Here is a 26,875-nt window from a genome sequence, read left to right as displayed (position 1 = left end):
ACTGCTATGCTGACGTGGAGATATTCTCAAGAAAATATTCCGGAAAAAGAGAGATATAAGTTTTTTCTCAAATAATATCTCGTCTAGTATTCTTTTTTTAATTTTATATTTGTTAAATATTTCGTATTTCACATTAGCTATACAAAAATGTTTTAAAATGATTTTTGCCATATTGTACTTTATATTCTATCGCTTTAATAATAATGTTCCAAGATAATATTTCTGAAGCTCAGTTCAAACAATTGTTTTACTCGAAGAAAATTTCAAAATTTTGCTTCTACAACGCGATTTATAATTGCGTTTTCCACTGAAAACCATGGAAAGTTTCGCATGCAGTCTCAGGTGTCGAGACTTATCCGGACTAACTTCTTGAAAACGTGTCGGCTTGCCAATTGATTCTCAGCACTTTCTCGACAAATTTTAACGACGAAACTTCCAGACTTTCCATTATTTTGCTGCGTTTCATCGGTACGATTTTAGGTTTGTTTGGGAAGATAATAGGCAAGCTTGCCCGCCGCCACAGCAAGAGAGGCCCGCATCGTATAATAATTTACTGGCTAATCGAAAAACTTTGTTAAGACTGAAACTTGGTTAATTAGCATCTTTGCCGAACTGCCTGCTTACCTTGCGGGCCCGCTTCGTTGGTCGGAAGAGGAAAGAAGAAATTATACAAAGTACAAGATGCATTATCGATTCGACGACTAACAATACCAATTTCACTTAGGAAAAGTTGAGGTCGCTTATAGCACGGCATGTTACATATTCTTCGAGAGAGAAGAATAAACTTCATTCTATATTAATTAGTTAGAATCATAAATGAATTTTCTCAATACACGACAAATAGACTAAGTAAGTGCAAGATATAATAGAATAAATCAATATCTGAATTAACTAATTTAATTAAATAGGCATATATAAAAAAATATAGACAAAATAGGATTAGGGAAAAAGAATTTGCCTAGGCTCTCTCTCGAATAAATCATCAATGATCTCCCGCAAAGTATCTGTTTTATTTTCTTCAAGGCGTTATAGATATCCAGGGAATAATCTCTGTCTCATATATATATCATTCTAGTAAACATGAACAATAATAAATATAATGTATACAAGAACGTATATAAGAAGTTTGCATCTAATCAGGCTGCTCGGTATAAAATAGCGCATTTATTATATGGCATCCTCGGCAACAGCTCCATATGGATTTGTTCCTTTTGATTTCAAAAGACACCACCAGTTTATATGTCTTTTTTTCTCTTTCTCACTCTCTCTCTCTCTCTCTCTCTCGCTCTCTCGCTCTTTCGCTCTTTCGCTCTCACTTTCTCTCGCTCTATCTTTCTTTATATATTTGAGTATGTACTTACACTCGACCGCACAAATCCTATGTCCTCGACTCGTCGCCGACTCGCCAGACTTCTCGAGTGCGCGCGCGAGATCGTAAAGCATACATAAATATTCATAGCGCAAAGTTTTCCCGAGGAATATCCTATTCACTTCTGTCGCGCCAGTATCTGAGAGTCTAAGGCTTTGTCGGATCGACGTCAAGGAGGACCGACGTCGTCGTCGTCGCATATCGCACGGTTCTACGACTAGCGAGTACACTCTCCGCTTTATTGCTCCATCGTGAATCTTGAGAATATACAATGATCAAGCCACTGTTCCCTGCCACATCAAATAATAAATATCCCGAGATCGAGTACCGTGAGCGTTTTGACATCTATAATGAGGGAAGAGATGTAGAAATACAATATAGTTATTATGCATTTGACCTTATCTGATTTAATTAAAAATTAGATATTTCGAGATTTATTTGCATTTTTCTGTGGTATAGACGCAAAACTTATATATAATTAATCACTAATCACACATTTGAAAATTGTATGCTTTCATAAATGCTAGGTCACGCCTTGATACCTCACACACAAGCTTCTATTTTATTATCTCACAACGATTTTTTTTCAATACAGAAGAGAGAGATGTTAAAAATAAAAAAATTTATTGCACTATATAGAAATCGATTGTTTTAACAATGACATAAATACAATTAAGCGACTCAGTACAATTAAGTAATCATAATTATGTTCTTTTAAGAATCTTTATTGCAAACGCACATTATTGTCAAAATCTTATCTCGCAAATGATAACAATTACATATATGATCACGACATAATCGTATATGAGCGCTATTGCGTGAGGCTACACTAATGACACGTGAAAAATTTATTATTTCCTTCAACGGCGCGTAATAAGTGGCGAATGTAAGATGTAACGATTTTGGTTCGATTTCTACGACTAATATAGATACATATATCCAATATATCTATATAGCTGTTAACCATTTATTATCTTTATCGTCTTTCCGTTTTTTTAAGCATTATGGTTATTCGTTAAATTCAACGAATATACCATATAAGTACGTGTTGATAAATTGCTCTCTACAATATGGATCGTTTCTATAAAATTTATTTAATTAAAGTAATTAAATTGAAAAGTGAGATCCCATCCTTTTCAAATTCTGCGTTCAAGGAGAGCGAAAAAAAAGAGAGAGAAGTCGCTTAAATTTGTCAATTAACTAAAATTAATATTTATGAGAATGTTTGTGTGTGAGATACAAAGCAAAGTTATATCCAATTTTTTCCGAATCCCCCATCCGTACAGCGTTCTATCCAAAAAGCATGACCATTCGATACCAGAGATTTGTCTACTCTTCCGTTCCAGCGATCGTAGCATTTCGGGCCGTGACATTTCGACTTTTAAATCGTTTCTGGTTCACTTATTTTACATTTACTCTCACTCCCGCTATATATACTTCTACATATGAGTAAAGATTCATCTTCCATATTTTGTTCCGCTGTGGTCCAATTATTCCATTGGCTTTCGAGTAAATACAATTTCATTCCGTCTCGGTATTCCTTTAACACAATCTTGAACATATTTAAAAGATACAAGCCGCTGCAAAACGGTGGATTTCTCTAATGAGAAATTCTAGGAAAGATGGATAGATTCTATCGAGAAGAATTTTACAGAGTATAGAGCTTAGCACTAATAGAGAGAATAGCGCCAATAAAAAATTTTTCAACATGTACATGTGCAACGATCTAAGTGATTACAAATAGGTAGATCACGTATATTATTATTTTATGCAGGCGATGAATATATAAGCCTTAAGATACCAATTTAAAAACGCAGTACAACTATTATCATAGTCAATTAAATTATTATTGCAAAAGTAATAATTTCTAATTTTAACATTGTATTAGCAAATGTAATTGTTTATTTATTTCGGCAGTGAAAAATATTATTAACTTGGCATCTGTTGCCAATTTTATTGCAAGAACGATAACTGCGTTCGAGGCGAATCTCCGCTCTAACTCCGATTTTACCGATGAATTTAACATTGTAAATCTACGTATGAGTAATCACGATTTAAATTAGAATCGAAGAAAATATTTATGAAATATCTAACGAACAGCTAAAGAACAGCTAATAGTACGTTACATTAATAAAGAGGAATATGATTCTTAAAAGCGCTAAATTCTCCGCCTTGAGATTTTATTTTTTATATATCTTAAGATTGATATATTGCTGGGATTGAATGTGTGAAGGCAAAATCAATGACATATGATTCTCTTAAAAATTAACGACACGAAAGATTAAATCAAGCTATAAAATTGTCAAAATTTTTAAATATAAAATTATCAAAATTATATCTGTTTCAATCTCCCTGGATCAATCAATATTTGTGCGCTTGATACAAAGCGCCAGACGCGAGTGTATACGTGCACAATTACTGTTAGTTAATTATTAACGGCGTACCCTCCCTCGATAACGCGCCATCAACTATGCGGAATTAAAGTTCAGCTTCCAGCTAGCCGTTACACGAACGGTAAACGATCAAAGAACAAAGAAAATTAGCTTTCGCGAAAAATGTGAAAACATCTATTTATGTATGTATGTATATGCGCGTGTATCTCGTGGAATGCCGCTCCTTTTTGCTGAGCCACATCTCTTGTGTGTGTACGCGTATTATCCTACATTCATCTCGTTTCACGAACTCTTACTGGCGCAGGTACGCGGTTAATGCCGGGGAATACATCATATTTTTCAGAATTAATAACTTCCCGGGACTAGATCGACTCGTAGATTTTGTATATTAAAAAGTACGGAAATTCGTGCTCCGAAATATTAACTCCCGGCTTTAATATCCCTGCGCGAAAATCAGGAACAGTTGCATTTCGTGTGTAACGATCCGCGAAATGCACCCAACTACGGCTTTAAAAGCGCACGAATTCGCGCTCGCGACCGAAACGAAGGTAATATCGACAACTGTACACAGATTTTTTTTTTCAACAACCACACAAAGGACTGCGGATGCTCTACCACCGGAATCAGTTTACAACGATGCACATTTATGTGTATAGAATTAAACCGCTATTGTCGAAATCGTGTTGTATATTCGTTTTTAGAGAGAATCGATCTTATTACATATACACATCTATAAAATAATAACGTTATATAACAAAAAAAAAAAAATCATATTTTATTGTCAGCGTTCGGTGAATAACAAAAAATATACAGAAATAATAAGTTCATAAATAACGATATAAATCATAATATATAATTGTTAAAATGTCGTTTTCTATGTGATGCTATTTATATCTAGATCTCTATATTCAGAGTGAGAGAGAAATCTAAATACATTTCAGCGAATTGCACTGTTGCAGGACCTTTGTAGAGTTAACCGACGACGCATCAAAATGCATTTGCTATACAAATTTGATTGACGTAAAGCAAACAAAAATTCTCACGTTTATTGACATGCATGCAATAAATACATTCGATTATGTAATTATATACAATACCACATCCATATAAAATTAGAATATGTATGAGCTTTAAAAATGGCGCTGTTACTAATCATTATAGAGTCAATTCTGCTAAAATTATGTGCAACAAAACTTGATATGCAAGTTACAAATCATAAAAAAATTATCTAACAATAAATCATATTAAAGAACAATTGCTATATATGCTACGATAATCATCAAATGTACAAATCACAATGATACAAATGATCACTCACAATTTCTTTGGTATTAATGGAAGAAACTGATTCGCGGTGGTCCGTGTATAATTATCTATATGTATATATGTACATATATTCTAAAAATCATACTATATATAATATCGACAGCACAAAGTTTTTATACCGCTATCGGTACCAATGGGCACAAGATTAAACTCCATGCCTTTATGAAAATGCGCAGTGGTGAGACGCTTCTAATATTCTAACGATAATCTGTAACGAGCAAAATGTTCTTGCTTGTTCTTGCTTGGTCCGAGAATCAATCTTTTCTTTTTGTGCGAGATACCGCGATTTGCACGTTTCTTAAAATCCATCTCGATACCGAAAGAAATCAATATCGATCTCAAAGTCTCGACAAGTTTGCCTTCCGTGTATAAACAAAAAAAAAAATAAATAAATAAGAGAATAATCCATCATTTACAAATATGTATAATACAATTTTTGTAATATTCATATTAGATGATAATTCACGCGGCATTAATTATTAGTATCGATTGGCGGTTTATTCTTTTAGGAATAAAAGAGCATTTGTCGATGTATATTGTATCTAAAAAAAAATGAGCAGAAGAAAAGATTAAATATATTTATATCTCCATTATTATATTTCTCCCTTCTTACGAAATATGGATGCGGGAAGACAAACAGCGTGAGATCGAATTGAAAATGTACGCGACCTGGCTCGCGCATTGGCACTATTAATTGCATTGCGCGAATTCGCACACGAACAAATCGATTGAATTGGTTCGCTGTCGCGGAAAAATTATCGCCCGTTCATCAATGGCAATTTACATGCTACGTACCTGCTTCTCCTTCTTGTTTCTTATACAGTATATCGTTAAATGGTACCTATCGACACATCGATACAACATGCTTCCTACCGACACTACTCACTAAACATAGCTGCTACATGAATACATCAAATGCGTAGAATACTTAATTATGTTTCGCGAAAAAAGTAAATTCCAAATCGTCGATGTCCCCATTTACCTTGTATATACCTTAATTGTTAACGTATAATGAATTATGTTGTAAACGTGACAAAGTGTGCGTATAGTTATCGAAGTGATGATGGTGTATCGTTTTGGCAGTTTGTCCGTTTTCTTCCCCTCTCTGACGGCTCTCGATCGTCCTTAAGTTATATCCGTTATTATCTGTCTTTCTGTCTTTCATACAGTATCTTTCACAAATATATAAATATGTATCTATGTATATTTATGTTTCTTTGGTTTAGATGAGAGAGAAACAAACAAAAAAAGTGGGCGGGTCTGATTATAAGTCTATATAAAATTTCATTTTTCGCTGTAGCTTCTTTTCGTTATATATATGCAGTCGAATGCATGGGATATATCGTTAAATAGATCTTGTAAGATAATTACCCAGTTTTTTAGGCCCGCACGTTGTAACAAGACGAAACAATATCCGTGTTACGCACAACGTTACCAATATAATGTCATATTATCGGATTCGAGCAAACCGGTAACCTTAGTCAATTAGTTTCGACTTTATCGATTCTCTATCTTTTCTAGATTATATAATTTTAATTGTATCATAGGTGAAGAGAGAGAAGAGAAAGTCAGTTAATTATATTTTTTGCTAACTAGAAATGACGTATATATATATATATATATAAATGACATTTTTAATCGCAATCAATTGCGATACATTTAATAATAAGAGCGTTTTTCTCGTTTCTTGTTTTTCGACGAGTAACATTTGAGTATCAAATAGTCGATAGATATTTGATGTTAAGCTCGCATATATTTCCTGTGTTTACGCGAGCTTCGACGAATAAATATATTAAAATCCTTCTCCTTCCGATTTAGTTTTCCTTCTATATTGTGTAAATCACACTAAAAACACGAAATATAAAACGAGATAAGGACCTTCAGTCTTGAAGAATGAAACGATTGTAACTGGAAATCGGAACTTGGGATCGAGGAATGAGAAAATTACGGAGAGAACACGGCGGGGAGTACGGAACGGATTCGTTGGTCACCGTTTACGTTTAACGAGGGATCGATATTGAGCATATGTGTTAGCACGTTGCATTTTTTCCTTCGCATCTTTACCTTTCCTGTGGTCCGCTAACAAATATCAACGAACTGCAAATAGCATTTTCGAGATAAATAAAACGATCGATTCATATATCGGATGAAAATCGGATACCTACGAACCACCGAACGTAATCGCGACAGATTAAAGCTGCACATTAAGAATTGCACATCCATTATTATAGCGATTTTTTGTCTCGCTGGATAATATATCGTTGCGAGCGTATTTTTACGCTCATTCTTTTTATCATTAAATCGTGACATAATAATACTGCTTACTATAACGACGCGTCGTAAGGAAGAAAGGTCTAATGCGTTTCGTCGTCCGCCGGAAGTATGTGCGACGAACGATCAATTAGTTGCCTCGATGAATCACTTTGGCCAATACGCACCTCGCATTCAAGATCACAGTGTCACTGTTGTAAAATCAGTCGAATATCAATTTGAAGGTGCAGAATATAGCGACGGCACTCTACTTACCTTCGTCATTCTCGAGGCCATATGTATCATTCGTTAAATCCTATAATAACTGGATATCTTCCCTTCCAGCGATGAATATTGTATATACGTGTACACGCCACCATAAATACATATATACATCACTGGAGAAGTGACGGAATCAAATCCAATCGGATAAAAAATGATATAAGACATTTCTTCTTACGCGTTAAGGAACCATACTATTTCTTAATCGTAATACCAGGAATCGATTAACATCGTTCGCATATTTTGCAATCGTTATTAATCTCAAAATCTCGCGAGTCGCGTACCTATGTAAAGGATACTTTGCTTTAATTGGTTACGCGAATTTTACGAATAATAACGAACTGTAATTGTCTCACATGTTCATCGTAAATATCATCGAATATGCTGCTAAATAGAAGAGCCGAAAAGTAATTATGATAAATCACTTCAATTGTATATGCAATTCCATCTTGAATAGAAATTTAGATATAGAGAAGTTTTCGAAAGCGACGTATTCCCATCAGATGGAATGCTACGCAATTACACTATCGCGACACATTTCAACCCGAGATACGACTTAGAGCTCCTCGGAAAGCGCGATCGGAGCTCTAGACCCGGGCTTCATATCCTTCACTCCGATACCAATGTCGTCTACCGGCGCTGATGCTAACTTCAATTGATTACCGTTTACCTTGATGTCGTTGACGGAATGAGAACGGCCATGGGTGACCAAGGGCTTAGTGGTCTGATTAGTGGTACTGTTCGAGTTAGAGCTGGTGATCGAGTTCGCGCTGGGGCTCGAGGTAGAATTCGAGCTTGGATTGCAGTTCGCAGTGGTCGTCGAGCTGGAACTGGAATTGGAGTTACTGTCCTGCGTTGGATTTGGATTAACGGTATGGAGATTTGGATTTGGTATGGACTTTGATCGCGATTTCAACTTGGAATTCGCGCATGCCGTGGAATTGAGAGCCGCGGTATGATCCGTGTCTCGACTGATGGGATCGGATGCGGAATCGGGAGACACGGACATTTTGCTCGTCGACTTCGACGATCCGGCGAGCGTTGTTAGTTGATTGGCAGATTGAGATCGAATCGCGTGGCCACCGATCTTGTCCTTTAATGCCATCTGATAAGCTACCTCGAAAGCTTGACCCAAAGTCAATATGACCTCAGTCGCTTGATCCTGTAACCGAATAGTTGCGCTCCGTACGTATTCGCAATAAATTAAATAATAAAAGAAGATATATGTAGTATAAAAAATTTGAGCAATTTTTCCTACAACTCTCTAAAATAAATATTTACCATTGTTGGGACACAAAATACATGACAGAAGTGCGTGCTACTGGCGTGATCCTTTGTGATATACGCAAAGTGAGTAAGATCGTCAGCATCCTGACAGGCGCAATGAATATTGCGAATTTCATGCTCGCAAATTGGCTCCTGTCGTATTAATCATAAAAAAAGTTATATTTTCAAATTTTCTCATCTTATACGCTTATCATTTTCCGTCAGAGAGAAAAAAAAATTCTTACGTTAGTCAGCGTGTTGAGAAAACGAACACCGCGATAAGAAATCGCCAGCATAATATCAAGGGTGGCTCTCGGTTCTCGAAATGTCTTCTTCAGCTTCTGTATCGATTTTTTCGTCGACTCGGTACCACGCAATTCCTTGACGACGGTGGAGCCCAGATACTATATTATTTAGAAATAGAAAGAACTTTTTTCTAAAAACCGACAGCAAAAAATTTAAAAAAGATTTTCAAACTTTGTAAGATTAATTAAATTTTGTAATTGCTATTCGTTGAACAATTCTGAATAGAAATGGATTCTCTTGAATAGGAATATTCCGAGAAATTAATACAGACAGAGCAATTTTCTGCATGAAGCTTATTATCGTATTTCACGAATTAACTATAATCACAGCGTCGGCCTTGAAAGCGATTTAACGAGTGTCATAATGCGCTTGTCACATACAATCAACGGAAGAAGACAACAGACAAAATTATGACAAAATAGTATAATTATACAATAATTAATTTATGCTGTAAGTTTATAACATCATTTTTCTAATATCGATAGTAATACTTATTTTACCACACACACACACACACACACACACACACACACACACACACACACACATACATAATATATTTTTTAAGTAAAACACTTTACTTACATAATTCGCGTAGAATTTATGATATATAAAACAATTATATCTCGAAAGACAAGAAAATTTGTGTCGAGTTTTTTATATGCAATAAATGCAAAAAATTTGCGATTTAATAGCGTTTTAACAGAGTTAAACAATCTGATATTTACTGAAAACTGTCTACTACTATTGCTCAGTACGTTTAGAGAATAAAGAACAAAGTTTTTTTTTTTTTTTTCGAAGATACAAGAGAGATAATAGACAAAAGCAGAGGCACTTACATTAGCGACGTACGTGACGCAGCCGGTGACTAGAGCCTTCGGTTGGTGCCTCCACTGCGTCTTGAGGGTGGAGGGCACGCCAAAGAGCAGCTCGGACGGAGCTCTGATCTCGAGCTGTTCCGGCGCCGAGATCGCCCCATTATGCGAACTAGGTCGTTGGGGTGGCTGGGGCGCCGGCCTGTTTTTACGGTGCCTTAATGTACCCGTGGCCGCCGAATTCGTTCCGCCGGTTATCGACGTGCCACCATTACCGTCTACCGTTGCTTCCGGCAATTTCTCCCGTATCTCCTCCTTCAGCTGTTGTATATTCGTCTTCTACGGAAATAACAGCGCAACCAAGATTTGAGAGCTTCCACGCATCATGCCGGCGGATTATCCAACCGGCAATCCCGAATAAATCAGGAAAATGTACGGTTCAAGCCGTTCGTTCGCGAAATACATAATCTTTAATGCCTTAAGTATTATATAATATGACGTAGTAATTGGGTAATAAATAATAATGAAATCCTTTGTGTTCTTCAGAACTGCGGATATATATTAGCCTTGAAAATCTTTTTATTATCACGGAAAATATTTAAATTGTCAAAATTTACTTTCTCTTCAATTATCGTATAAAATTGCATACATAAAACAAAGTTGTTTTCATACACTCTTACAGATAAATTCCAATTTCTGTGCAATTCCAAATAGAAACTGCCATGTCTGCCCCGAGATTGCAATTTTTCTAACAGATATTTTTTTATTGCTTTATAGTGACAAGAATCTGTTGAACCGATTTTAACAAAATGCTGGAGCATGTACAATGTTAAAAAAAAAAAAAATTGCACCATTCTTTTATACGCCATATTACCAAGTCGAATTCGTCCCGAATTTACTTTGCGCGACGTGCAATTACCCTTGTGAACGCATTGCGTTGTAAACCGTATTTATGTTACACTAAAAAGAAACTTTTTACCAGCTATGCTAGAACACTGCGTCGTGTAGCATCGATATCACGATATTTCAGATATTGCAAATAAATTGGATTCGAACCGGATAGGCGCGACACTCGAATTCGGATTACAATCCATACCGTTCACTCTATCTGGCTTCTGAATATAATTCCGGGTATTGCCATTGCGACAAATTGCAGAAGACTCGGCCGAAAGAGAGATGAAATGAAAACTCGAGAGAGAACGGATAAAATTCGAACGTTGGAGAGCGTATGGACTACAACGAAAATCCGCGGGCGTTACCAGCGAGAATGCCGGAGTCAAACTACGGTTCGTTGAATCCGATAGCTGCGAAAAATCAAGGGAGGAAGAGGCCAGCTGAAAGGGCAGAAGAGACCAATTTGTCAGGATTATCAAGCGCGAGAATGATGCGAGCCAAATGAATCCGGTCGCCGGAGACGTTTACGGGATTTAATGAGCTAATTAAAAGAATACGAGCGGAGAGATACGGGCGAGTAGTGCGATGTACTTATCGACGCCTAACATGGAGGCATCCGAACAAAAAGCATCGAGTGGCGCTCGAATGATCATCGCCAAGAGAGAGCACACATACGCGCCTGCATCACAATACCGAGCCTCCAATTAGCCACGATATTTAGATTATAACGCGATCGAGCGAACAAAATGCTTCGGGAACGATCAGGTTTGCCACACCATCCCTAGTTCTCGATTGCTGCTGCAACCTACCCTCGCCAGCGAAGTATTCGCTCTTGTCAGACACCCTCGTTCAACGCATTATCTATCGATTCTTTCTATATTTCGATTTACGAGACGATGAATATTTCAAACCGTATAACTTCAACAAGATGTAATCAACAAAGAAGTTTATTTCACACGATATATATATATAAGCTCATTACGCTTATTAATTAAGAAAAACATCTAAAAATAGGATTAAAAAATACATATCGTGTAAAATAAACGTTTTTTAAAATTTATAACGCGTTATAAATTTATATATATAGAAGATATATATAGAAGATTAATATCTATCTCTCGAAGATGGATTTAAACTTCATTTACACAATTAAATTAATATTATATCAAAATAATAGAAGCAATTTAACTGTTACTTACCAATGTATTAAGATCCTTATTCAAATCTTCCAAGTTCGTTCCCGTGCCATTTCGAGTTTCCGCGCGAGCACTATTCGGGCCATTTACGGATGCAAGGATGCGTTTGCGATGCGCCGGCTTCTGGATCTCCAGGACTGCTGCCAGCTCGACCTCCCAGATTCGTTTGACCCGATCCATGTCAGTGTACAGATGCTTTCTAAACGTCTCCGCATAATTTTCCAGGTGGATGCTTTTCAGCCACTCCTCTACCGATTGGCCGTGACTGCCGCTACGCTTTTCCACTCGTTTGTTCAGCAATCCGACCGAGTCCACGATCATCGCCCGTTCTTCATCGCTGTTGATCCCCATGTCGCGCAAATCCGACTCGTCCAACACCCCGTTCTGCAACCACGCGATTGAACGATTTTCCGCATGTTTCACGATCGCGATCACAGTACGCGAAACGCATGCGATTTTACTCACTATGAACTCGAGATCGTCGAAGCCATAGTTGATAAAAAGAGACTCGTAATCCGCCAGATTTAAACTGGACAGCCATTGACCCACGGATGTGGAAACGATAGGACTGCTGCTAATGTCTGAATTTAAACCTAAGATATATAAAATAAAAGAATATTTTTTTTTTATCAAGAATTTGCCAAAGTATCAACTTTAACAAAACATTAAAATACGCGACATGTAAAAAGAAATATGTAACTTAATGTAAGAGAAAGAGTAAAGCGTTATTTTAATACGCGGATAATTTCTCCAAAATTCACTATAAATTATGCAAATTGATCTACGATTGAGAAGTTGTTCATTCGATGTCATCGCCGACGAAATGAAAAACATCGCGCACGGCGGTAAGATTACCTAGCCTCGTTTGAAACTCTTTCTCGAGCTCACTGACGAACACCGATTCTCGCACAAGACCAGTTCCGAACGATGCCATAATCTCCGAGATCTTCGCCCATTCCTCCTGCTCGTCGAAGGGACTCATTATGCTAAGGGACTTCTCGTCCCTGTCGCGATCCCGGTCGCCGGAAAGCCGAAAGGCGACTTCACCGTCCTCGAGACGATCTCCACCCCCGCAGTCGCTACCAGTTCCCATCCCGCATGCGGTCTGACCGTAGACGTTCCGCAAGCGACGCAAAGTACGCGGCCGTTCAGCCGTGACGGAGCCCTTTAACAAACCTATCGGCATGCCGGTAGATTACTATCGCTTTTCTCTTTTCCACATTCTGATATCATGTACAATTTTATACATCACTCTTAAATATAAGTTTTAAATTACATATTTATTCGGAATTTAAATATAAAGAAAAGAATTGTGTGCTTGCTTTTCATAATTTGCATATTTTTATAATTATATGAAATATTTGAACGTTGTATCGTTCTCTCATTTTCGTCAAAGAATTTATCGTTAAAATTTCGTAAAATCATGGAACAAACATCGTATCATATCCCTGCGGTTTTCGAGATTTCTGCGAAAATCTAGAATCGAATTGATGTACTTCAAAGTTTACAACGATTACTGGCCACTCTTCATTCTAAAGTTTCGACACTCTATCATTTTCTATGAGTACTCATAATACATATACAGCACATACAAATATGTTGAATATTCATTGTAAATTCCTCATTGCTTAACGCTTCGACGAGAATTAGCTCCTAGAGCTAAGGCAATTAAGATTATCTTGCGATATAATCTTTAAACACTTTATTGTGATTTTATATCTGTGAATAACTTCATTGTTTTTCATGCAATAAACGATAAGTATCGATAAAAAATAATAATATTAATTAAAAACTCTCTAAAAATGTCAAAATAAAAAATTACACTTTACGCTTATTCCCAAATATAGTTAACGATAAATCAATGTTAGAAAGAAAATCTTCCAAATTGCGTGGAGGAAAAGTAGTAGCATTTTTGCGAGTACTATACTTTCTTTCTGTACAGTGAAGAGATATTCAACGTGACTCTTTTCGTAATTTCCTCTCAAGCGCGCGCGCAATGTCGAATGCGACATTGCATTCCTTCACATCACATAAGCGCGAATAATTTCCCAATTTCCCCCTTTTCTCGCTCCTTTCTACGGTTCTTCGCCCATTTACCGCGGCCCTACACATATCTCGTGTAAAAAAGGTGCTTGTTACAACTACGTTGTAAGCCCTTCAAAAACATAGCGTTGTTCGCAACAATTGACGTCCCGCGTGAGATTACGAAATTTTTTCATACAAATTCCGCAAATGAGGATTCACACCAGTAGAATATAAGAGAAAGAAAAAGGACCAATTTAACTTGTCATCACGAGTGTTCATTCAAAAATGTCTTGTCCTCTTCCGAGATTGCGAAATAGATTCGTCCAAGGGATGCGCATACAAGCATGCTCAAGATACACTCAGGTATACACGCGCGTCCATAATGAAAAGCTCATAAAAATATTAAATAGAAGCGAGAAGAAGGGGAAAGAGTAACGTATACACGTTACGAGAAGCAAACGTACGTAATTTTAATTAAAACCCCATCACGGAGAGCGTCGTCTGCTTACCGCTGCTGCTCTTCAGTCTCATACACACACATATAGATAGTTCACAATCACATGTAGATATTTATTCAAGTTCATATACACAAATTATTACATAAATCCTCATCTTTCCAGCTTTCGCTGTTCATTTTTTTTTTTTTTTTAGTTACCGCCTAAGAAATTCATTTGACTGATATTTATTCAGTTTCATGAAAAATGTAACGGCTAAAATATTATCAAGACAACTGGAATTATCAATAAATATCCTTTTAAATTCTTGTTTTAAATACAAGTTTAAAAGTATATGAAAATTGTTATGATTGGCAAAATATGACTAGTTAAGCTTGACAATTTTGTATTCTTAAAAGCTTTTTAAAACTGTTCTTGAACCACTTAAATTATCACATTGTTCCAAGATAAACGTAACGATAAAAATATTTATTATCACTATTGCATAATAAACGATTGCAAAATTTTAAGAATATTACATAAGCGACTAGAAAATTAGTTCTTTCTTATATCTCGCAACATTTCAATGCACGTAAAATTCTTGTGTCTCAATCATGGTAGTTAATCTCTAATAGAAAAGTATGTAATATCTATGAATCTGTTCACTTTAATTCTCTTTTTCATCATCAAGATTTTTTATTAAAGCGGGAGGACAATCTGTGCAATGCTACAATTCTCGTAGACTATAAACATTAAAGTAATTCTTGCGTAAATAAGTGCGTGTGCCGCGCGAGTTCCGGGATTACGTCAAGAAAAGGAGGCGAAGCCGGATTTCAGTGGATATTAAAAATGTATAACCGTTAAGCGGCTCGTAAATGATGCGCCGTTACATTTTTGGAATCTGTCTGCACGCTACTAGATCGACCGGAGGAGTTATTAAAATTTGCAATAAACTCAATCTTATACCGCACAAATCGTCAGATAAAGCATTGTAACAACCAAATTTTCGCCTACCTAAATACTGACAGATTAAAAATAGTCTTCACCAAAAAAAATACTAAGACGGCATATATTACAATTTTATAACATTTACTAGAAACCGGTTTTAATTTCTCATGAATTTTTAACGCTGCATTCTTTCGTCATGTCAATATTTATGTTGGAATAAACTTTGGTAAAGAAAGATTTTTTTTAGTACTGCTTGAGATTCTACAAACCGTAATAATATCACGTCATCATCCATAAATTACTTCGGCTTTAATCTAGTTTTCAGCAATATGATTCGCTAGCAGTCTATTTATCTTATTATGTAACTCCCTAATATTCTTATTATTCTCGTGATTATGAACTACACAAGCGTCGAGCAACGATAACGTGCACTATTGCCTTATACCATAGAATATAATCATTTAAGTTGAATAAAACTTATGATCAATTAAAATCAATTGGCCGTAGGTGCGACAAATTCTTAGATGAATTACAACTCTTGTGAAATCGTTACTCGCGCCAGTAGAACCAGTGATCTACGTAAGCGATAGCTATTCCAGTAGATAATTGCTGACCTTGCATATAATCAGAATATAATGCGAAAAGTTTTCGTTAGAATTATAATAGAAAATATTATTTTTCATAATTCCATATATATAAAATGCACGTTTTTACGCTTTAGTCAATAATTTCTATGAATTGAGTAATGCTTTATATATACATATATGTATAATAAATGTGTAAAAATTTATGTACGTTTCTTTTAAATTATTAAAAACTTAAAGATATTTTCGGATATAAAATATGTATCTTGAAATTAAATTAATTATAAAAATATTTAATTATATAACAAATATTTATATTAATATCTTACAATTATTATTTATATAACATATATATATACGCGTGAGCATCTGTCGAATTCCGAGATTCTTTGTCTGTGGTTTATTATACGGATTATTTTTCGAAGATAATCATTATCTACATCAAACAAGAGGCGTGCCTCACGAGTGATTGCCATATCGGTTCCCAGAGTGTTAACCGCCGATTATACTGTAATCGCTAATTAACTGTTCGAATCTTTTGGCCAACGTATTACTGCATTCAATGCTATTGACATTGAGACGAATGTGATGCGCAAAATCGTTTCGTGGAAGACCTCCATTATAGGAAGTGTTAATGCTAAAGTGGACGAGAGCCGAATGAGAATGATGCCCGTGATTAATATGGATTTGACTGGGAATCTTTAACAGTTTCCGTCCTCATATCGCCCTATTCAATTATTCATAATGGAAATTTCGCGAGAATAGGCAATCCAAAACATTTTATCGTTTAAATATGACGTGCAATTTTTTATTTATTTTTTTATTAGACTATTTTTATTAAATAGCAAATAGATATAAAACCAAAATACGTCGTGTTTCTATCTCTATATATTGTTTATCATATATCATATTGTTTCAAAATGTATTGAATCATTATCTCAAATATTTTAGCCAGAGATTTATCGATCAAAGTTTATTAGCTCAACCTCTGTCATGGTTTTATGTAGATAACAGTAGCGCGAGACTCGCTTTATTCATGCGACGCGTCTAACTTTTGTTTTTATACACATTCTATACGGCAGCATTATTTTACATCGTATTCATTAAGCAATGAAAAAGCAGAATTTTAAAATAATAATGGTTACCACACACATATGACTGGTAAAATATTTTTCCTCAACCGTGAAAACATGCAAAATTATATTGTTTTACCAAAATATAGCGTACGCTGTAATTTTTATCATGATTATAAATACATATAATGGATAAATTAGTGAAAAATAAAACGGATCATATTTCCGCTGTGACATAATTTCTGTTGCGTTTGTTCTCGATATGACATGTATCTAAGACTCGTAAGTTAGTGTTATAACGTAACACTTATAGTAAGACATGTGCCAAACCTAAAGATAGAATACCGCCCAAGAATAACAGAATCGCGAGCTTAAAATAAACGAGGCGAATAACACTCAGCGAAAATCCCTTGATTTGTGTGCTAACAGCTAAATATATACAATTTTATTAAATTCAAATGTGCAAGTATATGTTTCTAATATATGTATTAAATTCTTTTCAAGATCAATGAGTATATCTATTTCACCATGTAAAGATTTCTTTGTCTATCTTTCTCTTTTTTTGTATACACATACGTTCCATATAGGGAGCACAGATGATTGTTTGCATTCGGATCTTTAAATAGAATTGAAGCAAATCAGAGCGAAATCAAGTGAAATTAGAGATCACACTTATTCAAAAAATTGTTACATTAAAAATAAAGAGATATGTTGTTATACAAATGTTAAATATCACAGTGTATGACTATTATACGTTCCTTAAATAAGGAATCAAATTTTAAGACTATATTATATATTCTATTCATCGTAATAAACAACCCGATATCTCAACAGAGATACTAACTAAAAAAAAAAAACTTTGTTGATTTCGTAAACTGGCTTTAAATTTTTCTTCTCGATCCCGGATTTTCGTGACGTAATTGTCGAGAACATACTATTATAACATCAAGCAACAAGTATCGCTCTTCTTGCGAGGCACGCCAGGAACTTTGGACACATAGTGTTCTGCGGAGTGCACGCGGCATGACAGCGAACACAAATACAAATACACGCGGGTCGGATATACACATAGACAGAAGGTACATACCACAGACACAAGACTGTCCCCCTATTTCAGACGCTGCTTGATGTCCATTCCTCGTCCCTCAACGTCGTCTTTCTCTTTCTCTCTGTCTTTCTCTTTTGTACCAAATGAACCTCAACGCGCGTCCCTTTCTCAGTCTCTTTAAAGCACATACGCCCCTTGGAGAATCCTCTCACTTTGACCAACCGACGAACGAACGATCGTCCAGCAACGGCTTCCTACCCGACGATGGTACGCTTCGCGTGCACGATTCACCTGTCTGATCGATCGACACAGTACTGAAGAAACGATCGGGCTGTTCGATCTTCGATCACCAGCGATCACGATCGTCTCCCACCGCCTTGCGCGAGCACATGAGCATCACGCCGCTTCTGAAGCGGCGATGAATTCCAAGCAAGTTTTGGGATTCCAACTAAAACTTCGTCGTCTAGAAATTCAGGACAACGAACGTGTTCGAAGTTAATCACCCGACTGGTCGTCGACGGTATCTTCCGCCTCGGAACGCGCACTAGAGACTTCAGTTCGCTTTAGTTCGCTGTTCTCTTCAATTCGTATTTGGTATACGTGATAAAGTTTGCAAACTCTGCTCCAGATTGATGCCTCAGGTTGTAAACGTCAACAGGTATATGGCTTAATTCACTAGAAATCGACTGCGATCAGGTCGACTGACTTGCTCAAGGCCATCTGACGGTCGTCGACCGGCATAATCGACGCATGACAATCCATTATGTCAACAATGTCGAAGATTCAAATCGTCAACTCTTCCATGCGACTATTATACACCGTAAAAGAGATGTTGAAGATCACACACGCACTTTCGGACTTGCTCACGACTTCGTGTCGCTTGTAGTAAACCGGTCAAGCGATATGTATGCGCTGGACTTCTCGGTGTGTCACAAGTCTGGTTAACGAGACGACTAATTCGAACGTGTTAAGTCCACGAGAAGGAGGTGGTCGTGATGGTAGCAGTAGTGGTGGCGGTGTAAAAGGTGGCGGGGAGGAGGCGAGGACGAACCTCGATCCTCGCCACCCGCACACACTCTCGTCTGACAATAATACACGCGAGAGAAAGCGCGCAGGAGGAACCCGTGAAGAGAAAAAAAGATAGAACGAAGCCAAGAGCGGGACTGTAATAGTCGTGTTGGTGCAATGGCCCAGCGTGTTAGTAGTAGTGGAGAGATGACCTCAGAGATGGGACTATCATTCTCTGGGACCCCGGACCAAAACGCGACACTTGCTGCAATTGTTAGTGGTGAGGTAAAATCTCTCTGATCTTGCTTCCCTATTATCTGCCCATCAGTGTTCGATCATTCATCTTGTGCCTTTATTATTGATACCGAGATGCAACGCGAAATTGCTGAAAATATTTATTTTTATAGAGATATATTCCGATAATATTCCAAGAGAATACAAAACTTGGAAATAATTATTTAACGAAAGTAATTATTTGTATTAAATAAATTTTTATCAAAGTATTTTATATAGCTATTCAATCCGAAGTATTTAATATTAAATCTCTGATTTTTTATTATCATTATTGCTTTTCGTGATAATCACCTGACAATTCCCGATATTAATATGGTAATCGACTTTTTCTGATCGATCATTTTATATAAACGTATTCGAAAAGAGATATGCGATGGAGTTTTGTCGAATTCACAAAAAAAAGATCTCTTTATAAATTCAAAATACTGAAACTAATTGTATGACTATTACGATTAGAAGCGCCGAAAAGAGCTCCTCTTACCGAGACTTTCATCGATTGTCGACATTCGACGGACATGATCAGCCTCGCTGAAATATGTTCACGATGCGGACGTGACGTGTCGAAACAAACTTGATTGTATTCATGTATTTAATCATAACTGTCTTTGTATTTTTTTTTAATTATAATTATCAAAACAATTTATAGCGATTAATTAAAATGAAAAAAAAAAATAATAATAATAATAATTTCTTATTAAACTCACGTTATAATTATTTGTATTTTTGTTTGCATGTTTTAATATATCAATGACAATAAACATAACAACTCACATTCTTTCGCGTTTTCACGAACGAATCAGCTAAATATTTTAGGTAAAATATCTCCATAATGTGAATATATGTATATGAAAATAAAAGATGTTTATATATTCACACTTTACCTAAATTTGTTCTCCATTAGTGATATTTAGTAAATTGTCATATACAAGTGTCATATAATAAAGCGTTATCTCTCGCAGGCAATTTTGGTGCCGAGCAGTCGACAAGTTAATTAATCCGCTTTTCTAGGAGAATTCTTGGAGATCATGACTAATACAACATGAAACAGTATAACACGCATCAAAATGCTGCGTAATTATGTGTGCCCGCGTAGACACGAAAATCTCGCTCTTTTCCCACCGCAATTAAGAGTCGCAGACTTAAACTTTCATCTTCTCAATAACTTCAATCACACGTATTAATATGAAAAGCGGCACACAAGTGTTGATAAGTATCGCGGCCTAAATTTACTACTTACGTAATGAATCGCACACGTACACATATTTTTCAAAATCACGACACTATCAGAAAATCATACACAAACGGCGGGAAATTTTACGTAACCAGGAAACTAATTACCGATTGACAAATTACAGATTAAAGCCACAAGATAACTTTTTAGTGTCCCAATACTTGTGCTTGCTGATGCTTTACGACGCGAAACGCTTATCACTGCAATTGCGAGTATTCAGTACAGCCGGATTAATTGCGAGATCTTAGCGCGATGAAAGATCGCTTCGAACCGAAGCTTTACCGCCAAAAGAAGCGACTTGGTATCGCATGAGTCACATCCCACGATCCACACATTCCTGCATGATGTCATAATGTGGCACTCACGCACACATCGCAATGGTCAAGCGGCTGCCGGGAAATAAACCGAGCAAAGTATTTTTTCCTGGATACGAGTCACCGTTATTGCTAAACGCGCGGTATAGTTGACACGTTAACGATAGCAGCAGACACAAGCACAGAAACATTGACCTTGTTTGCGACATCTGTCGAAAGTGACTTTATTAGCATTAAAAATTCTGATAATAATTGAAATGTATTTCTTAAAAAACGCTACTTTTCAAGTAAAAATTTACATATTTTTATATTAAATCTTTAAAAATGCATATAGAAAATATGCGATGTGTTATAATTATAATAATCTATTTTTTAATTGTTTATTCTTAAATTTTTTTTTCTTAGATTATACTTATTTTTATATTTCAAAACATCTTTTTTTCCCCAAAAAATAAAAGATTTAAAAAATTTATACATATATATATATATATATATATATATATAAAATTTATATGTATATAAAACTTTCAAAATATTATTGTATTAATATATACCTTTCTTTAAAATAAATTATCTAATTATATTTTTCATTACAAGACAATTTAAATTAAACGTGATTTAAATTAAATGACAGATGCAAGTTTTAATATAACCATTACGAGAGGTAATCATCAGTTCAATGATTGGGATATTCATTGCCGAATGGAAAGCGTTACTAATGGCATAATGCGGGACATCCATGATTTATGAAACTGCCAATGACAAGTGAACGTAACTAATGAAGTATGACCTTTCGTAGCATCCGGTAGAAAGTAATTTGTTGCATACACGTGGCTTATTATCTCAACATAATTTTTCATTGCGGGTAAAAAAATTTGACCCTAATAGCTACCGTTTCTTCATGTAACGACAAGAAGCGGGACAAACAATAAATGTTATCGAATGCATCGCGCTATCACATGACAAACAGGGTCACAAACGGAAAGTCGGTTTCTCTAGCTCTAGAACAATGGTGGCTTATTTTCGCAGCGCTAAATCCATAATCGCGCAAACGGACTCTATAATTTTGTGCATAGAGTTTATTATTTTTCCTGATCCGACTACAAAAGCAACTACGTACTTTCAATTATGGTTATAAACGGAATATAATAAAAAAATTAATTTATTGCCTCAAATCGCCTCCATTTCAGTTTTGTTTCTTTCGATGAAATGATTAAAGTCACGAGTTTTCTCACCGTACAATAAAACGCAATAATTATCAATCTTCACTTACACGAAGCCGACGGTCTGATAAATAATTTTACTTTCTAATAAGTTTGAAATCGTTCGCACACAGCTTTGTTATTCTTGCCTACTATTATTTGCTATATTGATAAAAAACATACACTGAAGATATTTGATTTTCAATAAGAAATAAGAAAATGATTAAATGTAACATCTTATTGATCGCAATTGGAAAAAGAAACATTCTGAGAGATATTTTTATGTTTAATAAGCCCCATAAAGATTTAAAAAAACAATTAGAAATTGAATAATTCAAATTATTATTATTAAATTAATTTCTCACGACATTTCAACTGCAAAACGATTATATACATATGTCGTCGCAATTTGTGTATTATTACGAGTTAACTGTTGGAAATGCATATTTAGCTTGTAATGCGTACCCCACCGGATGTCGTAATGTCGTTCGCCTTAAGTAAGCATTGTATTAACTTTCCAGCCATGAGTGTAACGCAATTCGCGTATTAAGATATGTTGTAATATTGTTTCTAAGTAGAATCTTCAATAATATAGAGCTATAACCTAGGGCAATTAAGTCACTTTATCTTCGTCGTCTTTATCTTTAGAAAAGTCGCATTGATAACGTACGATATGGAAAAAATACATTTGAAACAATCCGACAAAATATTATCGATACATATTGCTTTCATGTATTTACTTCAAATTTCTTCGCATAAAATCCAGGAAAAATATGAAGCGTAATCATGTCACATCACTTATGTAAAATTTATAGAAAATGCACTGCACTCATATCAATAAAAAATTATTTTAAAAATAGAATTAATATATAATTTCACAAAATAGAATTCATATAAGTTCTACAATTTGTTATTATGTATATAAAATAAATATAATAAAATAACATTCATATAGAGATTTTCATCTCGCTCCACTTTTGATTTATCTCTCGTTATAATATGTACTATAATTTCATCTTTTGCATACACTCTCATGTCTCGCTATCTTATGTACCCAATATATGAGACCATCACGTAATTGATCATAAAAAATCACATATGATATTCAAATATAATATGCAGCCAAGTTAAACAATAAAATCGCAAAACATGCATATATAAAGTATATATATAGCGCACAATCCCTTGTGCAATTCGTTTATCAAACATAATTAACAAACCTCGTTATTCCTATCTCGTATATACGTAATCTGGAAACGTCAATGCACGTTATATAATTGAGAATATATTGAAAGTGAAAGTTCAAATATCAAATATAGTGCTAAAACTCAAATGCAAATATCATAGTGCTGAAACTTACCATAAAAAAATGTAATGTAAAAAGTGAAGTTTTAATACATACTATTAATTGTTTTACGCACATATGACTTTTATACATATATATCCAAAAAAATTACAAACTTAAATTCTCATAATAAAATAATGACACAATAACTTTATTATCAATATAATAATTAAATTTTTTTTTTCGAACTAGCTTCTTATCGAAAATAAAAATTTATCTTGCTTGAAAATCATATTCATGTTTTATCGTATTTAAGTCGAAATTATTTTTAAAAAAAGTTAAGTATTAAGTTACTGTGATTATTCTATCATTTTATCTATATCGAATAAAGAGATTATAATAAATCAAAAATGACAAATATCTGCAAACTGCTACAATATTATCAAGAACCTAGGAGTTTATGCGAAAGCTCAGAGGAGAGATAGAAGCGACAAAATGACTCAAGACATCGCATACAATAGCAACATAACGTTTATTAGCACATCAAAGATATTATAATAGACACTGTAATTTCTTAATTTTACAATGTAAATATATCCCGCATATTTATATAATTTTATATACGTATACACAGACATTGAACCCTACTAATGTATTTAGACGAAGCATTTGACGCAAAATAAAATACTAATCGCAAAATAATATCCTATTGTCACCACAGACATCAAATTTAATACGTTACACATAACAATCCTGATTTATGTATATATATATTAGCTTCTTCTAAATATATTTCAATTAAAAAATCATACACACACAGACACACAGACACACAAATTGATCACAATAAGTTTAATAATTTGTTCATTAACTGTGCGGTTAAGAATTGCACTTATTCACGCTTAACAATATATATATATATATATATATATATATATATATATATATATGCTGCAATTAATTAATTTACTTATAATAAAAATAAAAATTATATGTGCAAATATTATTTTATATATTAATATATATTAGTATTTTTATAGAGAGTATTATATAAGTTATTTTTATATAATGGCAGAGAAATATACAATATTTATTTTAATAAATATATTACACAAACAGTAATATTTTGAATATGTTGCATTGGAACATCTTGTATATGTAATATTAGAAAGAAGAGAAATGCCAAAGTCAGATATTTATCTGTAAGAGACCGCGTGCAATAACATATACAAACTTTATACATGTAATATTAATATTTTTAGAATCATCAAATATCTCTTTCTCATGATTTTATTTGCGACAACAATTCTAATAGACTAGCTATGACATTTACCACTTATGTCAAGTAACATATGATTAAAATCTGATTCGTCCTGCACACACTTTTGCAAAGAGATAAAAGTGAAGATATGTAATACTACCGATATGTAGGTACATCAAAAATGATAATTGCAAAGATAATATACTAATCTAAAAGGAACTATTTATTCTCTAATTGTAACATGTGCAAAATCCCTAATACGTCTAACATTTTTACGCGACGAACGCGAAGTCAATACTCTGTTTCCGGTATTTTTACAAATTATCGTTTGCTACGAAAGACTCCGCCTAATCCATTAGATTAACCGGGAATAACCATCAATAACCGAGAACACTGAATTGGTCCGAATAACGAACTCAGATCGTTAGCTTTTTTGTGCAACGATTGTGCTTGCACGGCACGTCTTTCGCTTTGCGTCGGCAAAGATTGAAATCTAGATTCGACGGATTTTATTACAACAGAAAGACACTGAGGCTGTTTTGAAGAACACATGCATCGACTAATATTCCATATTGACATCATCCAAATTCAAAAAAAATATTGATTTAAAAATCTTTCGAACGTCACAACACGACCGAGATTCGATCTTTTTTTTCCGTATTTCTGATATTAAAATATATTCTGTTCAATGAAACCGAAAAAGACCTATGTCGCCTTGCCTTTTTTTTCTAATAATAAGGAAAAAATCGCTCCGCGTAATTTATTTATTCGTTTGAAAGCAAAACACGGAAGGTTTTTTCGGTACGGTACTACAAAAAAGTGAGTGTATAATAAAATACTTTTTAAACAGGATGGTGGAAATATAAATATCATATGTATTGATTTTAAATATATCATAGGGACACAGACATGCGAACAATTCTAATACATATGTCACAATTTGCGTATAATATGCAAATTATCTATCTTGCGCGTGAAGTTTTCTTATTTCAATTTCTTTGATAATGTAAAACAGTTTTATATAGATTTAAGTAATTCATATATAGTAGGCAATTAATAGAGTAAATTTTAATTGTAAGCATTATGTGTACACAATGCTCCAATAATGTATCTCTTAGACATATAGTTACGCAAAAAGACCAGCTGCTTATTTTGTATTTTATTATGCAGATAAGAATAAGGCCTGTACACGTTATGATATTTCAGCGTTTTTCTTGTAAAGATAAAGTCTCTTTCATAAAGATACTATCCTGCTACCACACGGACGCCATAAATATATTAATATCAATAACAATGAATCAAGACGAAAACAACTTAATATGTACGTAAGTCATTGCAATATCAATACCATGATTTTCGTAAACACCACTATATATATATATATGTACAATTCGGCTTATAGTTTTCTGTTGTTATTATCAACGATACGAGTGAACGATACATCGTGTACTCAAACGGGGGAGGTCGAGAGACTTGCTCTAGAGTGCGTAACCCCGGGAACATCCCAATCGTCGCACTAGCGGTGTTTGAGGCAGACGATAAAAAGACAGAAACGTAACACAACGGTTATGCATGTACACGTGGGCAGAAAGAAGCGTCATGCGGTGCAGCCAAGCGTGCGTTGCTGTTTACCTGCGAACGGCATATCGCCGAAGTATTCCTCGACATTGTCCGTGGACATACTCTTATCGGACAGAGATACGCTGGATAGCGAACCGCTTGACGCGTCCAATGATCCAGCGGTGGGAAATTGCAGAAGATCCTCGTCCGTTTCCGTCTCCATGTCGCGAGATCTTCGCTTGTACACCTATTGATGACAAATCAGCGCCAATTGAGAAAGAAGCGCGATTCTTTGTCTAAAGTTTACAGAGTATTGTAAAAATACTGCGAGAAAGGGGGTACTTCAATGCTACGGTTTCCGAACATTGAATATCTACCATCGATCATGTCGTACTGATAATATTGTTGGATTTATGACAGTTGCGTTTTACAATTTGCCCGCGACCACTATTACTCTGCGCGTATCACCGTTATCGCGAAATTGTAGTACTCTGCGTTGATACCACTGCTT

General features: G+C 35.0%; 1 protein-coding gene across 1 annotated transcript in view; it reads right to left on the bottom strand.

Annotated features, from left to right (window-relative positions):
* Positions 1–999: 999 nt before the first annotated feature.
* The window catches only part of LOC138938386 (ankyrin repeat and SAM domain-containing protein 1A), a 39,617-nt gene continuing 13,741 nt past the window's right edge, over positions 1,000–26,875 (bottom strand). Inside the window, exons 9-16 of the mRNA XM_070305300.1 lie at positions 26,437–26,611; positions 12,953–13,273; positions 12,563–12,690; positions 12,101–12,481; positions 10,032–10,346; positions 9,132–9,290; positions 8,902–9,039; positions 1,000–8,782 (exon numbers count right to left, since the gene is read on the bottom strand). Of these exons, the coding sequence (XP_070161401.1) occupies positions 8,177–8,782; positions 8,902–9,039; positions 9,132–9,290; positions 10,032–10,346; positions 12,101–12,481; positions 12,563–12,690; positions 12,953–13,273; positions 26,437–26,611 (2,223 nt within the window). The 3' untranslated portion in view covers positions 1,000–8,176. The remainder of the gene's footprint in view (positions 8,783–8,901; positions 9,040–9,131; positions 9,291–10,031; positions 10,347–12,100; positions 12,482–12,562; positions 12,691–12,952; positions 13,274–26,436; positions 26,612–26,875) is intronic.

The sequence above is a fragment of the Polyergus mexicanus genome, unplaced genomic scaffold (genome assembly GCF_030449975.1).
Source record: "Polyergus mexicanus isolate NDT 795.1 unplaced genomic scaffold, iyPolMexi1.0 SCAF_12, whole genome shotgun sequence".
NCBI lineage: Eukaryota > Metazoa > Arthropoda > Insecta > Hymenoptera > Formicidae > Polyergus > Polyergus mexicanus.
Note: the sequence above shows the minus strand (reverse complement) of the source record. Positions and strands in the feature narration are given on the sequence as shown.